At 41.4% G+C, this 16,633-nt stretch overlaps 1 protein-coding gene across 1 annotated transcript; it reads left to right on the forward strand.

Annotated features, from left to right (window-relative positions):
- Positions 1-432: 432 nt before the first annotated feature.
- LOC141910879 (uncharacterized) lies at positions 433-16,374 on the forward strand. Its single transcript, XM_074801742.1, has 7 exons — positions 433-589; positions 2,757-2,821; positions 3,831-4,599; positions 4,800-4,999; positions 5,936-8,187; positions 12,899-13,273; positions 13,705-16,374. The coding sequence occupies exons 1-7, from the start codon at positions 471-473 to the stop codon at positions 13,942-13,944; spliced, it is 4,020 nt and encodes a 1,339-aa protein (XP_074657843.1). The 5' UTR covers positions 433-470; the 3' UTR covers positions 13,945-16,374.
- Positions 16,375-16,633: the final 259 nt, after the last annotated feature.

The following is a 16,633-nucleotide window of genomic DNA, read 5'->3' on the forward strand; positions in this document are numbered from 1 at the left end:
GATTGATGATTCCTGTTCGACGACAGATGCCGATTGTTCCGCTACCGGTGAGTTACGCTTGAATGTCTGGTGTTAAACGGTTCATTTCCAAGTGAAAATGTCTCCGGTCAAGTCTGTATCTTGATGCAGTAAAATCTCTTTATAATGCCAATGTTGGGACCAATAGAAGACATTATAATGAAATTGGAGTTATAAATCATGGTGTTTTCATTGAATTTCAGTTTAGATCGAGCAAATTTGTTCTCTGAAAAATATTTGCGTAAGCCAGCAATGACGTTATTACAGACATTGACTGTATGAATGTAGATACTCCTCGGAACGAGTTTGTTGATAATTGAAATCGCTTTCGGACGATATTATTTCCAGATGTAGATGAAAACAGTGAAATTATTGATGATGATGATGATGACGGCGATGATGATGTAGTTATCGAAGATAATGACAAAACTCTCAGCGGCGAAGATGATATCATGAACGACGACGATGATGATGGAAACGTGTTAGTGCGGAAGGAAGATCCCACATTTGCGCCGTACGAGGCGATGAAAATCAACCCGTATAATTTACCGTCGCGATCACGATCTACAAGGTTCGATTTATGCATATCATATTCTGTGAAAGTCTGTTCTGGTTGACTCACTTGAACATAACGTTTATAAACCTTTCAGTAAATAACGACACGAGTAGTACTATATAGGTTAACTATTTATTTGACGCACGAGCTTTCGCTACTAATGTAATATATAGAAGCTTCATCGAGGGACTTGTGTTGTTATTTATTCTAAACCCGATATATAAACCCATATATTTAACAATGTTTGACTGGTGCGGCCATTTTTTAATTGAGAACAAAATTTATGGCTAATTTCCTGGATACACCGCTGTACTAGCAAAATTTGTTATTGATTTACTTTACTTCGTTACTTAAAGAGTTAGCCGTGCATTTAAACTGTCTGATACTGGCCTGTTAGTTACTCCTTAACCCTGAATCACCCTGTAAATATAACATTCACCCTTTAGCAACTGAATTGCCCCAAAACTGCCCTGGTGATTAATCCCTAATCCGGATCACACTACAACGGCTTTCAGTAAGTAGATTCTACTCATTTCAAGAACTCAACTATTCCCAAAAATATTGAAATACAGTTGACCTCGCATAAGCTGCCACGCTGTAACTCGGACACTCATCAAAGTCTTACAAATTTCAAAATCCCTTGATTTTATTTCTTCATCAAATAATATAAAATTCTGTCTATAAGTCGTATAAACAGACAAGTCGCACACTCAAGAATGTGGTTCCATTTCTTTATTTTGCTGCAAATTTAATTGTAAAAGTCACAGCTGTCGAGTGTATCATACCGATATTCTGTGGTATGAATACAGACGACATGAAATAAATACCTGACAGTCAAGTAGTCCATTTATCGATTGTTCATATGTCCGTCCGTCCGTAGATGGAATCCAGTTATTTTGGGAAGTTTTGAAGACGCTTCAAGGTAATGTATTGATATTTGGTTTATACATGTATCTACCCTAGACACATTTTCAGCCCAAAAACTGGCATCGTCAGATTCAAGATGGCCGACTGGCAGCCATTGTTGTTTGTCAAAATCTGCACTTTTTACACTTTTTGAGGGAAATTTTGAAGATGCTTTGATCAATTACCTTGATCTTTCGTATATATTTGAATCCCCCAAGGGCCCATCACCATAAGAAAAATGGGTCGATCGGACTCAAGATGGCCGTCCTATGACCCTTTTTAGTGCTTTTTTGGCCCAAATTCTGGGTCCTGTAGCTTCCTACTGGTTTGCCATTTCTCATTGCAGGTATTTGTGATCGGCCAATTATGACGCAATTGGCGGCCATCTTGATATCATCAGTACTCATTTGTAGGTGGGAAAAAGTTTTTCCACATTATATTGATACCTATTGATACCTATATTGATATTAAGCATATTTTGTTACCACAATCGATTGCAAAGTTGTAGCTCATGACATCATCTATGATTGTGGTGAGTTTTAAAGGCATTAGTTATTCTACCAGGGGGCGTTGAATAGTAGAATAACTTAGTATTTCCTTATTAGATTGGTACCTAGGTATATTTTGTAACCATGATCAATTGCAAAGTTGTAGTTTATAACATGTTCTATGATTTTGGTGAGTGTTAGGCTCATAGGGTTTTGCATATGGTCACCAGGGGGCGTTGAATAGAATTATTTAGTATATCCTTGTTAAATTGGTAACGAGGCATATTTTGTTATCACAATCAATTACAAGATCGTAATTGCTGACATGTTCTGTGATTGTGGTGAGTTTCAAGGTCATTGGTTTTTGTATAAGGTCATCAGGGGGTGTTGAATATTGAAATTGTTAGATTGTTGAGCATTGGAAACCACTTCCCAAGTGGGCGTGGTGTCCCTGGACCCCTAGTTTGGTGAAAAATTTACTCTCCTTCCTGATGGAAACTACTACAATTTAACGTCAGCTAGCCCGGTCTGCTACGTAACGACCCGATATCACCACATCAATTACTCATTTATTCTCTGAAGATCTGCAGAAATATCAGTAGTAGAAACGACTTCATTCTTATGATCGTGTGTTTTACTTCGAATGTTTACCGCGCCTTCTGATGTGTTGTGGCCGGCGTAAGAAGATAGCTTCAGTTCGTTCGGCTTCATCGTGGTGATGTGAGTTTGATAGAACGAACCCTTTGTGTAGGTTGTTCACAAAAAATTTGTGTTTGTTTTATCTGTAGAATTGTAAGAAAACCAGCGAAGTATGTTTACAGCAGCGGTGAGGAAAACAATAACGAAGATTCAGGTACGCATACGTCTGCAGATTTCTCCCTCCCCTTCTCCCATCTACGGTTAGAATTAAATTGACATCCTTGGCCCAGTTACAAAGTCGTGAGTTAGAGTTAACTCCGAGTTAAAGTTAAAGTTAGTTCATTTTCAATGAGTTAAATCTTAACTCACAACGGTGGAACTGGACCCTTAACGTTTATTTTCCGTTTTGTTTACGTTTAAAACAGAAATTGATTGGTGTTTAGGATTGAAATTAAACGCATACCGTACTGTGTACATCGTTGAAACGGTTTTAAAACACGTTCCAATCGCGCATACGTCGCGTTTCAATCGGAATGCCAGACGAGAACGTGAAGCGTTCAACGTGCAAATGATGTGCAATTTTCATTAAGTTAATTCTAAGCTGTACCGTCTATTAGGATCTATTCTCTTGCCTCCATCCTTGACCTTCCCATCTGTCTCTCGGAACTTTCATGAACTACTTAGGAACAATGTCGTATTCATGTAACTGATCTCTCTAGTGTTCTCGGTATGCTGGAATCTTAAAGGAACAATTATCTATATATTGATACGAAACAATGTACCAAATAGTGTCGCCGTGGAGAAGAATTGGACCTTGAATATTTGTGTGGTAGTCAATCATTGTATAAACTAATGCAACGGGTATAAACGGATGTGAAAATATTCATAGGGGGGCCAAACGGAGACATAGATTTTAGATGGCCTGACTTAATTCCATTGCGAACAAATTGAACAGTTTGAAGTTCTGGGCCAAAGACAATCACCCGTGGTTTCCACAGTTATTACTCTAGTCAGCATTGATAGAATGTCGACATCCACTCTGGTAGGGGTAGCAGATATTTTATAAGGGTTGACTGATTTTCTGAGGGAGCCGCACTGTGCGGAGAACACTGATCTCATCTAACTTTAAAATCGGAAGTAAAAAAATTGTCCCGAGATTTTTCATTCGCTTGGTCTTAAAATCGAAAGCATTCATATCACACTTAAATTCTTCATTCTTTCAGTGGAAAAAGAAGACGGAAAAGAGAAACAACCAAATGAAGAAGAAACACCGATTGCTTTTACTTCCGAGGCAGTGGTGGCGCCATCTACCGCATTAGTGGATACAGCGACGGCCAAAACTCTCGCCGCGAACGTCAACGGTGCGATGGAACTCGAAGTGCAAGTTACAGCGACGCTTCGATCGAAAAAAGACAACGCGATCGTGTCATCTACGACACAATCGTCGACTGTGGAATTAGAAAACGTAACGAATGAATTAGTCGTCATGTCTGCAACGCGTACTGCCGTGTTGGACGCGATGTCGCCGAACCCTAGTTCGTCTCCCAGTTCTTCATCGAAAGAGATAGAACTGCGAGGTCGCGCGCCTGAAATAGGCGTCGTAGCAGCGGCAGAGACATTGTTAACGTTGCCGGTGGCGGCCGCGACGCAGCCAGCTTCTTGCGACGTAAACACTGCGTCGCAAACTGTCCCGATGCCAGATTCGTTAGACCCGCCTAGGACAAAAACTGGCTCAATGCTAGATGCGGTAAACCCTTTAGCAGCTAAAACTGGCTTGATGCCAGATCCGGTAAACCCATTTGCAACTGAAACTGGCGCGGTGCCAGATTCGGTGAACCCGTCGGCAACAAAAAGTGATCCGATATCAGGACCACCAAACCCGTCTGCTACAAAGCCTGTTTTCGAGGTGAATACATCGTCAGCAATAAACCATGAATCACAGACAGTCAAAACTCAGACGATTGAAGCGCGATCGATGTCTCGGCCAAGGAGGTGAGTAGCAAAAAAGTCGTGGACGTGAAACTTAAGTTCCGCTGTGTGAGTTGGTTTCACATTCAAGATTGATCAATTTTCAACTATACAGTCAAACTCTCAGTTAATTTGTCATGAGATAAGTTGTCAGATTACTTCAGTTGTCTCTATTCTTGAGTCTCAATTTGCATTTCTAATTCAACTAACCTTTTCTCATGCAGGAATGCCCGGAAACCGGCCCGATTTCTCGACGATGGCGAAACGGAGAATCATTCTACGCATATTCCAGACAAGTCGGAAATGACTAAAAAGACCAGAGGGAGACGTAAAAAGAGGAAATCTGATGAAGACGACGAGGACTGGAAACCAGCAGAAAAGTTTATAAAAACCGAAACGTCATTTCCAGGCCTCCAATCAACAGGTCAGTAGAACATGATTGTAATTCTGACATCATGGCTGGGTGACTGACCCTCGACTCGGGTTCCACAGGTCTAAGTTCAGATTCTTGAATTCAGATTGGGATTTGAGCAAAATCAATTCCAAGACCTGGTATTCCTGGAAATTCAGGGTTATTATAGGCTTTTCCTGGAAAACTCCTGGTATTTCAGGATCTTGGTCATCTGAAAATTTTCTACTTACGTTTTTGGTCAGTCTCATTTTCAAAGTTTAGTCTTGTGAATTTTGATTTGTGAAGTGTCTATACTATGTATGTTTGTAGAGCATTTGGCTCAAGTCTTCATAATTAGGCAATTAGTAATCACCATGATAAGATAAAAACCCACTATCTACAGATTAAAAGAATTTAAAAACAATAATTTATTTATTAAATCTAAAATATATATAAGACACGACGTTTCGACCTCACCCTAGAGATCATCGTCAGGTAACTTTTATCTTACTATCCGTTCACCACGTTTGAGTGTGGTTATCGTTCTAGTAATCATCATTATTCCACCATTAAATTATGGACAGTTTTAAACAAGGGTATGTGTAATTTAGATAATGACTCATGTAGACACAGATCTTGGACTGCCTCTGTTAAATGGATTTAGCTTGAACAGATAAAATGATACAATCATAACAGTGATTCTAGCTGGGGGTGACCAAAATTAATTGTCTGATTGCTCTAAGGGTGAAAAAATAGTCCCAACACTAAATGTTTACAGGAAGTCTGGGGCCGGTTGCTCAATGGTTGGTTGAGATAACTGGTAGATAATTTCTTAACCAACGGTTAAGAGTTTAACCAACCTTTGAGCAGCCGGCCCCCTGAACTCAGTGAAATATCCACAGCAGTCTCAATGCTATCTATTGCACAGGTTTTACCATCCTAAAAATCTCATTGATTGTATTCTTTCAGATCCACCTTTGCCAAATCTGGTTCTTCCTAAACCCGAACCAGTTACACCTGTTTCATCAGGAGCTTCTACGCCGGCTGTATCGGATCCACCTTTACCGAATCTGGTTCTTCCTAAACCCGAACCGGTCACACCTGTCTCATCGGGAGCTTCAACATTTGCTGTATTGGATCCACCTTTACTGAATTTGGTTCTTCCTAAACCCGAAACAGTTACACCTGTCTCATCGCGAACTACTACTATACCCGTATTGGATCTGCCTTCACCGAATCTGGTTCTCCCTCAACCCGAGCTAGTAACACCTGGTTCAACCAACTCACATTCTGTAGCTGAAGACAAAACATCTCTCCCATTGTCAACTGGTGCTAATCGAAATGTGCAATTCATCAACTCGACGAAGCCTGCGACCGCGACGAGTCTCGTCGTCTACGGTAACGGTTTCGATGTATTAGATTCGTCGAAAGTTCCATCGGCGATCAACGAAGAAATCGTTTGCGACGACGGTACCGATAGTAGCGATCGTCGAAAGGTTATTTACGACGGCCCGCCGCGCACGACATCGCCGATAGCCATCAGCGACGAGTCGGACGACGCTGTAGCCGCCCCGACCGTATTGTCGAGCGATAATTCGCCCGACGTGAGCGTGACGAAGATCACGACGAATAAACGACGAAGTTCGAGTCGCGATAAGAAGGATCCCGTCTACGTTATCGATTCCGACGACGATTTCGATTTGCCGGATGTGTCGGCGATGTTCGCGCGATTCGACAGACCGGCGCCCCAACCATCTGCGACTGTTAAAACGTTGACGGTAAAAGCGACACCTTCGGGTATGATTACCGCGGCGACCGTTCGAAAGGCGTCTGCTTCATTTGGCGTGACCGAGAAACCGTCTGCCTCGTTTGGCGCTAGTGAAAAGTCCTCTGCCTCGGTTGGCGTGACTGAGAAACCTGCCGGTAAAGCGGGTAAAGGAAAAGGCAAATCGAAAGGAAAAAATGCCAAGGGAAAAACAAATTGGACCCCGGACGATGATTCGATTTCGACGCCTAGTACCGGATTATGCGGCAGTGCGTCGGGCCGCGCGACTCATTTCGGCACGCGCGGCACGCTGATTGTCTGTCCGTTGTCGGTGTTGAGCAACTGGGTCGATCAACTCGAGGAGCACGTCGATGCGCGCGTTCACCTGGCGATCTACTCGTACTATGGCCCGCAGCGGTGCAAACGCGTCGCGCTGCTCGAGAAACAGGACATCGTTCTGACGACGTACATGACGCTGGCGACCGACTGGCGCGAGGCGAACAACCCGAAAACGATGACGAAGTCGCCGCTGCATGAGGTCAAGTGGCTGCGCGTCGTGCTCGACGAAGGTCACATCATTCGCAACCCGAAAGCGCAACAGACGAAGGCGATCGTCGACCTGACCGCCGAACGCCGGTGGGTGTTGACCGGCACGCCGATTCAGAACTCGATCAAGGATTTCTGGTCGTTGATGAATTTCCTGCGCGTGAAACCATTCACTGATCACACGTGGTGGAGTCGCACGATCGAACGGCCGATCACGCGTGGCGAGGAAAGCGCGTTCCGCCGCGTGCAGCACTTGATGACGAACGTCGCGTTGCGTCGCACAAAGAACCAGATTGTCGACGGTCGGCCGCTCGTCGCCTTGCCGTCGCGCACCGTTGTCAAGGAGACGATCGCGTTGTCCGACGAGGAGCGTAAGATCTACGACGCGATGCACACTGAGGGCCGGTTGATCATCAGCCGTTACTGCCGCCAAGGCACGTTGTTGCATCACTATGGCGAAGTGCTGACAATTTTGCTGCGTTTGCGTCAGATTTGCTGCCACCCATTTTTGGTGACAAAAGCGGCAAAAGTATCGATGCAGACGGCGAAAGATTTGGCGGCGTCGTCGCGCGGCGGCGCCGATGATGCAGATGTACCGGAGGCGGAATTACGACAGCGACTTATCAATAACTTATTGGCCGTTCTGAGTTCCGGGTCGGACGAAGAGTGCTCCGTCTGTTTGGACTCGCTGAAAGACGCGGTGATCACGCATTGCGCGCACGTGTTTTGTCGTGCGTGCATTGTGGGGGCGTTGCGCGCGGCTGACGGCGGCGCCACATCTGGACCGTGCCCGTTGTGCCGGGCTCCGGTTGATGAACGCAGGCTGGTGAATGTACCGCCCGAATCGGAGAGGCCGGCGGAACCGGTCGTGATACAAACCGACAATGGGCCATGGCACTCGAGTGCGAAGGTAAGAAATTTTGAATTTTGATAAAGGGAATGAAAATGCCATTGATTATTTCTTTAGATTCATCAACTCATTGAGTGCATTAATAGCTGATTCGAGGAATTTTTCCCCTCGACTGACCCCAACCAAGTGTTATTAGCTGGCTCAAGGTTTATCAGGGTGGCCTAAAAAATGAGAAGGTGCGTGAAATTATTTGTGATTGCTAGATTGCGTGTATTATCAAAAAGTTTCTGTCCATGCTTATGGATTTGACTGTTACAGTTAATTGATAGAATTCTTAGCAGATCCTGAGCAGATGGAGTCAGGGAAAACAACATGCATGTCGGAAAATAGTCGTGAAAAAAGCAAGTCGAATTAAAGTGGGCTCCCTGTTTCTTTTCCTCCTCTCTTGCCACTCGTAGTCTAGGTAGCTGAACGAGAGCCCCAAGGGGCACTATGGCCAGCCTGTCAGCTTTTCATAAAATGGCAAATGATGATGCATTCTGTCGTTAAATTTGTCAAAATACACTCCCAGCTCAAAGTCAATATCTAATAATTTACACAATACAATACAATCATAGAATACTAAAGTAGCACAGACAGCGACTGGATCAGACAGGAACAAATACCTCAGATAAATCTTTCCCTTGGTCCTTATTCATTTTAATGCGGAATAGAAATTAATTTTCTGAAATTTGCTCAATAAAACAAAATTGAATTGGATTTGATATTTTTTTCAGAATGAAATTTGATTGAATTTGTAGTTTGAGCACATGGCTAATTAGCATATCAAGGTCATCTATCCGATTTGAGAAAAAGCAATTTTTCCCGGACTTTGCACAAGGGTCAATGATATTTTCTGTGGTGCTAATAAAAATATTCCTCCCAAAAACCAAATCAACTAAAAGCTTTCACAGAAATCGATCTTGAAATACAATTTTAGATCTTAAAATAAAACCCGGAAGGAAAACTGTAGACGATACTGCGGGTTCACGTGAACACCTGCTAATTTCTGCGGCTAAGCCAATCATAGCGGAGTCTTTGCTTTCAAAACCAATATTTTTGTGATCAGATATTCGCGAAAAAGCTCATATGAATTTTAACGAGGCTCTCTTTCAAAATTCAGCTACGTAGAGTTTGGAGAATGGATAATGCTTTAATGAATGATCTGTATGAATATATGCCCAGTTGCACATTCAAAGAGCCTTTGCTCTGGAAACCATGTTATTTAAATGCGCTCCATGTGTATAGTAATAGGCTCAGCTTACGGCTGACCTAATGAAACCACTGAGTGTTGCCACTTCTCAGCGTCTGTATGAACTAGTAGTGTAGCAAGTGACAAGCATAAATGAATAGAATTGTTGAAAACTCTGGACAGGGTGGCCATTGACCTGGAAATAATGGGAACAGGAATAAACAATCTGGGAAATTTTGATATGCTGCATTTCTTAACATTTAGTGTGGAGAGTGGCCACCCTGCAGGGGGACCGGGTCTAGAACTAGAGGGGTAAAAGCTGGCTGTGTTTGAATCGGTCAAACCTTCGCCCACCAATTAACCACTCGGCAATTTCACTATGTAGTGTCAATTACTCCTCTGAAAATTCAAGGGAAAATCCAAGTTCATCACGATACCGAATAGCTCAATCTGCATTACAAGTTAGTGTTACCCCAGTGAAGTTCATTACTTGTTCCTTATTCCTTATTCCGTTACTTATTGAGAATTCATCTCCCAATAAGGAACAAGTAACATGTTACTTGTTCCTTATTCAGATTTTCTTGTTACTTATTGAGAATTCATCTCCCAATAAGGAACAAGTAACATGTTACTTGTTCCTTGTTCCTTATTCAGATTTTCTTCTTTACCGGTTCAATTTTCGTTACTTATTCAGTATTCATCGCCGAATAAGTAACAAGTAACTTGTTACTTATTACTTATTCAGATTTTCGTCTTAACCGGTTCAATTTTCGTTACTTATTCAGAATTCATCTCCCATGAAGGAACAAGTAACTTGTTACTTATTTGGATTTTCTTGTTACTTATTGAGAATTCATCTCCCAAAAAGGAACAAGTCAGATTTTCTCGTTACTTATTTGCCAGGTGGCGCTGGTATACACTATGCCGTAGTTTACGTAACTATGTCTACTCTGCTGATAAACAAACTTGACCTCGACCTTGACAACAAATCGCCAGGTGATGAGCCAATCCAGACGTCTAAACACGATTGCGTTACCACGTGTGCCGACCGCGAGAGCGAGAGCCAACCATTTAATCAATAAACCATTGATTGTTCCCGATTCAAAGTTCGTCGTTACCAGCTCAACTTTCGTTACTGGTTCGAAATGTATATGTTTTTTCCGTCTCTATCATCACTTAAAAACCATAAATCGATTCGCGCGGCGTTATGGTCTTAGTATCGGCACGTCCTCCGGTATCGAATATCCCCCAAAAAACCGACAGGCGATCTCTCACGACCTCCGCAGAGGGTTGTTACGTATTCAGAATTGTCTGGTTCAATTTTCGTTACTTATTGAGAATTCATCTCCCAATAAGGAACAAGTAACATGTTACTTGTTCCTTGTTCCTTATTCAGATTTTCTTGTTACTTATTGGGCGATGAATTCTGAATAAGTAACGAAAATTGAACCGGTAAAGACGAAAATCTGAATAAGTAACAAGTAACAAGTTACTTGTTCCTTATTGGGCGATGAATTCTCAATAAGTAACAAGAAAATCTGAATAAGGAACAAGTAACATGTTACTTGTTCCTTATTGGGAGATGAATTCTCAATAAGTAACGGAATAAGGAATAAGGAACAAGTAATGAACTTCACTGGGGTGTTAGTGTTGGTTAGTTGTAAATAGTCAAGGCTTTCATATGATGTAAGATTTGATGAGGCGGGCTACCAAAATCGTGTCCTTATGGCCCCCGAAATTCATCCAAACTTACTTGGATTTGAAGTGAGCGCTCAGATCTGTCATGCACATACTCTAGAAATTGAAAAAGGAGGATGTTGTTTCCTGTACGGTATTTCGAGGACTTGGGTGTTGTTCGATGTAGAAGAACCTAAAAACCACTGGGATCAAACAACACCTATAAACGACACACACACACACATGATTTAAGTTGGAATATTTAATTGTTAATCTAAACTAAACTGTATCTAAGACAGCTGCCAGTACAAGAAAATAGAAAATATACATTTACAATAGACAGGTAAAAGGTTCACAATGAGTTCTGTTCGGCGATCTGCGACACGCGGAAATACGGTAACGCGGAAATACGGTAACACGAAAATACGCCAACGCAAAGTACGCAAACACAAACGCAAAGTACGGAAAAGCGAAATCCGGAAACGCGAAGTCCAGAAACACGGAAATACGCGAAAGGTTGATAATCCTCTGTGGTCTGACGAATGAACACCGTCACGTCACGTCATTCGTGTATTAATTCTTCACGAATTAATACACGAATGGAAAGACGATAGACATCATCGTCATCGACTCGAAGCACATCTAATACCAATAACGCAAGATATATTCACATGTTGAATAGACTAGACGGGGTCATTTGGCACGGACCCTAGTCTTTCACAAAAAAACACATCACGTTCAATGAACGGAAAAGAAAACGTTGATCAGTTGAAATACACGACGACTGATAACTACTAGTAGGCCTAGACCTAACTACGGAGAAGGCCTGTTCTTAAATCTTAAAAAATCATAACGTTCTCCAGCCCATGTATGAAATCCAGGCAGATGAAAAACTAAGTCTGCTGGTTGGCTGGTTGCCAAAACGAAATCTGGCTCTATGCACTCACACGTTACATCAAACCATCTGACAGGCTACAATTCAGCTCAAACCACTGCTCCTAATCAACTACTACATTTTGAGCAACAAAATGCTAACTAATATTGGCTTTTACCACCAAAATTGAGGAAAACTTTCACCATCTATTGTGTTTTCCTTCCACATCATGGCCGACTGAGTACACGTGTTCAGTAGAGGGCAGCACTATATAAACTATATCTACAGAGGCTCACTTGCCAGGGGTTAGAAAAAGAAACTAATAAATGGGACTATGGAACAGGTGCCTAGTTTATCATTAGCTATTGGCTTTTAATCCCACTTGAACCGTTTTTGTGCAGCATACGAAAAAAGTGTCTGGGCAGATTCGGGCGGCGTGAGGAGTAATAGGCAGTTTGGACACGGGTGGCTTGAGTGCTAATGGGTTAATATAAGAAAGTGCTGGATATAATTTGAAAAATTCTAAAAAAGTCCACCCCAGTGTGTTAAATGGCATTAACAGGCAACCACTTTAATTCGTCAACACCAAACGCGTTGTATGGTTATCTACTGTAATTTCACTGTTTCACAGGTGCTACTATCTTTTAATAGAATTCAAATTTTCAGATTTTATTCAGCATATATATAAAAAAAATTGTTTGCTACTGATAAAGTTACGGTAAAATCAAGTATTTTGACATAAACAAGCAATTAAAAAGAGGTATAATTAACACTAATTACAGATGAAAAATATAATTAATAAATATAAGAAACATAATATTAGAGATAAAACCTAATTACTATTAACATCAATACACCAGGATGTGGTGTACTAGCAAAGACTTGTAAGTATAGACACACTGAAAGGGGTGAAGGACTTAATAAGATTGGCTCTTACCTGAAAATGTTTACGTATGTCGATGTTTTATTAAGTGTTATTGACGTTGCAGGTGGATGCGTGTATGAAAGCGTTGCTCGCCGTAAGAGAAGAGGATGCCTCGTTGAAGAGTATCGTCGTATCGCAGTTCACGTCGTACCTGACAGTGCTGGAAACGCCGCTGCGCACGAACGGCTTCAAATTCGTCCGGTTTGACGGCACGATGTCGCAGAAACAGCGCACGACCGCGATCGAGGTGTTCTCCGACCCCGACCCGGCGTCGCCGACGATATTTCTGATGTCGTTGAAAGCAGGCGGCGTCGGTTTGAATTTGACGGCGGCGTCGCGCGTTTTTCTGCTCGATCCCGCGTGGAATCCCGCATCGGAGGAACAGTGCTTCGATCGTTGTCACCGGTTGGGACAAACTCGAGATGTTATCATCACTAAGGTAAAGACTATACATCGATGATCCACTATGTGTTCTTAGTGTGTCGTAGGACAAAGCTGCTGCAATAGAGGATTCCTCTTGTTGAAGGTGGGGTTCCGCCAAGTGTCATTAGTGCGCAGTGGAGCTTTCGGCTCAGTTGATTAACTTAAATTCTCTAGCCCCCAATACTTTGCTTCCTCAAAAATTTAGAATATGAAACGTCATTTCATACTGGATATAACAAATAGTACTTGATATAACTTACACTTGGTTATTTCCACACCCAACAACCCACCCATCTCATGCCCCTGGTTTAATAAATATGGTAGTGACGGTTAATCCGAATGGTTTTACAAAACTTGGCCCTAGTAGGTCGGGTACACAGCATTGCCACGCGTGGATCCGATCGGATTTATATGAAAAAAAAAAAAAAATCACGTTCGATTTTTCAGTTCATCATCGAAGACTCCGTCGAGGAGAGAATGCTGGAACTGCAGGAGAAGAAACGTCGACTTGCGCAAGGCGCGTTCGCCAAGAAGCAGACGGCTGCCGAACGTCGGCAGATGAGAACGGCTGATATTCAGAACCTGATGAGCATCACGACTGCGGACGTGAATCAGGCCGTCGGACCGATGGTACCGCTCGGTGGTGGACCAGTCGTCACGGTGAATCGTAATCTACGATTTGTTTAAGTCGCAACGGTCGATGTCTGTCGTAAAGCCGCTGTTAGAGAAAAGAAACGCGGTGCTACAGTCGCGATATCGTAAATTGTCATCAGATGGTTTGTCACATTTCTTACTCCGTTGGGTACGAATAAGGACCGCAGTGTTTCAGATAATTTGTCATATTTTCTCAAACCATCTCTCAAGGTTGATTTTGAGCAGGATACGGCTATAGAATTTCAAAAAAATAGTTCAAAATGCCTTGAATTGAATTGGATTCTCAAGAAAGGCATTCAAGAGAGTGCAGCGAAAAATTTGAATAAGTTAGTGAATTGATTGGGGAAGTTCTTCGAACGATAACGCATAGAAATGGTGATGTTTTACAGTAGACTCTGCTCAAGTTGGACCTTTTCGGATTGTAAATATGTGTCCGAATTAGCTATCTGAGTTGATATTATGAAAGTATTTCAACATACAGTATTTTCATCGATTATTGAGATGAGAATTCCCCGCGGATCCGCGGTTTATTTTGGTATTGAAAAATATCAATTTTCCTGATAGCCCAAAAATGATGTAAAAGAGGGGGGGGATGTTGATCTCACTCAACTGGTTTGGCGCAATTGGTTATCAGGTGAACCGTAAAAGCGTTCAGCATTCAGTGTTTAACTTATCGTCGCGTATCGCATTTCAATGCTATTCATTGCAACAGTGATTTTGAATCTACTACTACGATGTGTATGTATTTTATTGATCGGTTGCAGACAGACACGTGTGCGGCAACAGTAGTAATGTATATAGGCCTACTTACTGTTGCCACGCGTGTGTGGCTAACGCCTTCAGATATTATGCACTTGAGATGATTTTTAGTGAGCATTCATCGGCGCATTTTAACTGCAATAATTCAGGGTTTGACCCGTAATGCATGAGATGCTGAATGTGATTGAATGAGGATATGCTACATTGGAACTAGCCATTACCTTCCAAAATAAATAGTCGTTCAAGATCGCTCTGAGTGCTCGGAAAACGCTTTTAATTTCTAAAATTTTCTTAGGGAAAACAGTTGTACCGAGACCCTACAGTTCATTTTCAATTGCAATCAAAGAATTCCTATTTACTTCAACCAACTTTTAAACGACATTGTCTGCACAATTTCAGTCAACTCAACTTACATGAGCTGAGTTACAGAGTTCAAGTATCACTCCGTAAAATGAAACATTTGGTTAATTATAGATCTGTTAATTGTGGAACCGGTGCCAAGGGTATTATAATTAGATCCACAACTGCTGAACTGACTATCCATGGTTTCATGAAAAAGGGGTTGCTCAAAACGGTTAAAGTGACAGTGAATTGTTGGAAATGTGAAATAACCGATAGCGCTTAAAACTGAAAATATATTTTTCCGTGAAACAGGATTTTGTTGATATTTTCTGTATTGCTGTAATTGATTTATGTTGAGCTAAATGATTTCGCATTTTAATCGGTGCTGTTATCAGCTTACTAATGTTTGCATCGATAATCAAAGTGTTTTATATCAGTAGTACCGGGGACCGTTGATAAAGTATGTTCCGCAAAAAAGAAAAAGGAATTTCCTTCATATATATTGCTCACTTAAATATGAGTCGAGCACTACGCCTGTGCCAGTAGTCATATTACAGTGGAACCTGGTTATAACGAATGTCAGGGAACCCTTAAGTTTGTTCGTTATAACCAACAGTTCTACATGTACATTTGAACTTGAGGGCATCAGATAATCCGCTTGTTGTAGTGGTTTATATGCAGTGAAACTTAGTTACAACAAACTTCAGTTAAAACCAAGTTTTTGTTTTATCCAGTATGGAATTACTGAAATCAACAAATTTGGGATGAAATTCTAGGTTTGAAATATTCAATTTAATTGTCATATCCGAATTCGCTATAACCAGGGGCCGGTTGCATAGTCATGGCTTAGACTTAAAACCAGTCTAAGACCAACTTAGTTCTATAGCTAATCTAACAACTTAAGACCAGTCTTAAGAATTAAGACCACTTTTGGACTTAAGTCACGTCTGTGCAACTGGCCCCAGGTCTCTCATTGTGCAAACAATCGACTTAGCCAGTAACGCTTTTTTATGGTGTTAACGAAATTGTAACTGATTTTGACGTCCACTTGGTCAAATAAGCTAGGCAAATACCACTAGTGAAACTACATTTTAATTCATCAAGGGCTTACGCTTTGTTTAGAAAGCTAACTACATACATGCCAATTGGATACTTTAGATGGCAAGGTCCTACCTATATAGCCCTGTATACGTACGTACTTTATGAATGGTCTCCTGAAACTGCATTTCATAAAAGATCCTAGATGTGAATTCTTTTTTTAAGAGATTGTGTAATTTTTAAACGTTACTGAAGATATTTTTATATTAACTGCTCGGTGATATGACGCATTTATAATCCATCAGTTGTCATTTTGATGTTATAGAAACATATATTTCATGTATATTAGTAAAATTCAATAAAGATCATTTCATAGATCTGAAAATCATTGCATTTCATTTTTTTTAAGTTGTAGAAAATTTGACTAGGCATCTTCTAGTTAGCTTTTGCGGAAACATCTTTAGGACTGTTTGCTAGAATTTGCTGGAGACTGAACTATATTCTCTTATCCAAAATCTTCCACACTGCGGTAAAAAATAAATGAAAATGAACCATAGACATTTAACCAGTACACTTTCACTAC

This window comes from Tubulanus polymorphus, chromosome 9, assembly GCF_964204645.1.
Source record: "Tubulanus polymorphus chromosome 9, tnTubPoly1.2, whole genome shotgun sequence".
Classification (NCBI taxonomy): domain Eukaryota; kingdom Metazoa; phylum Nemertea; class Palaeonemertea; order Tubulaniformes; family Tubulanidae; genus Tubulanus; species Tubulanus polymorphus.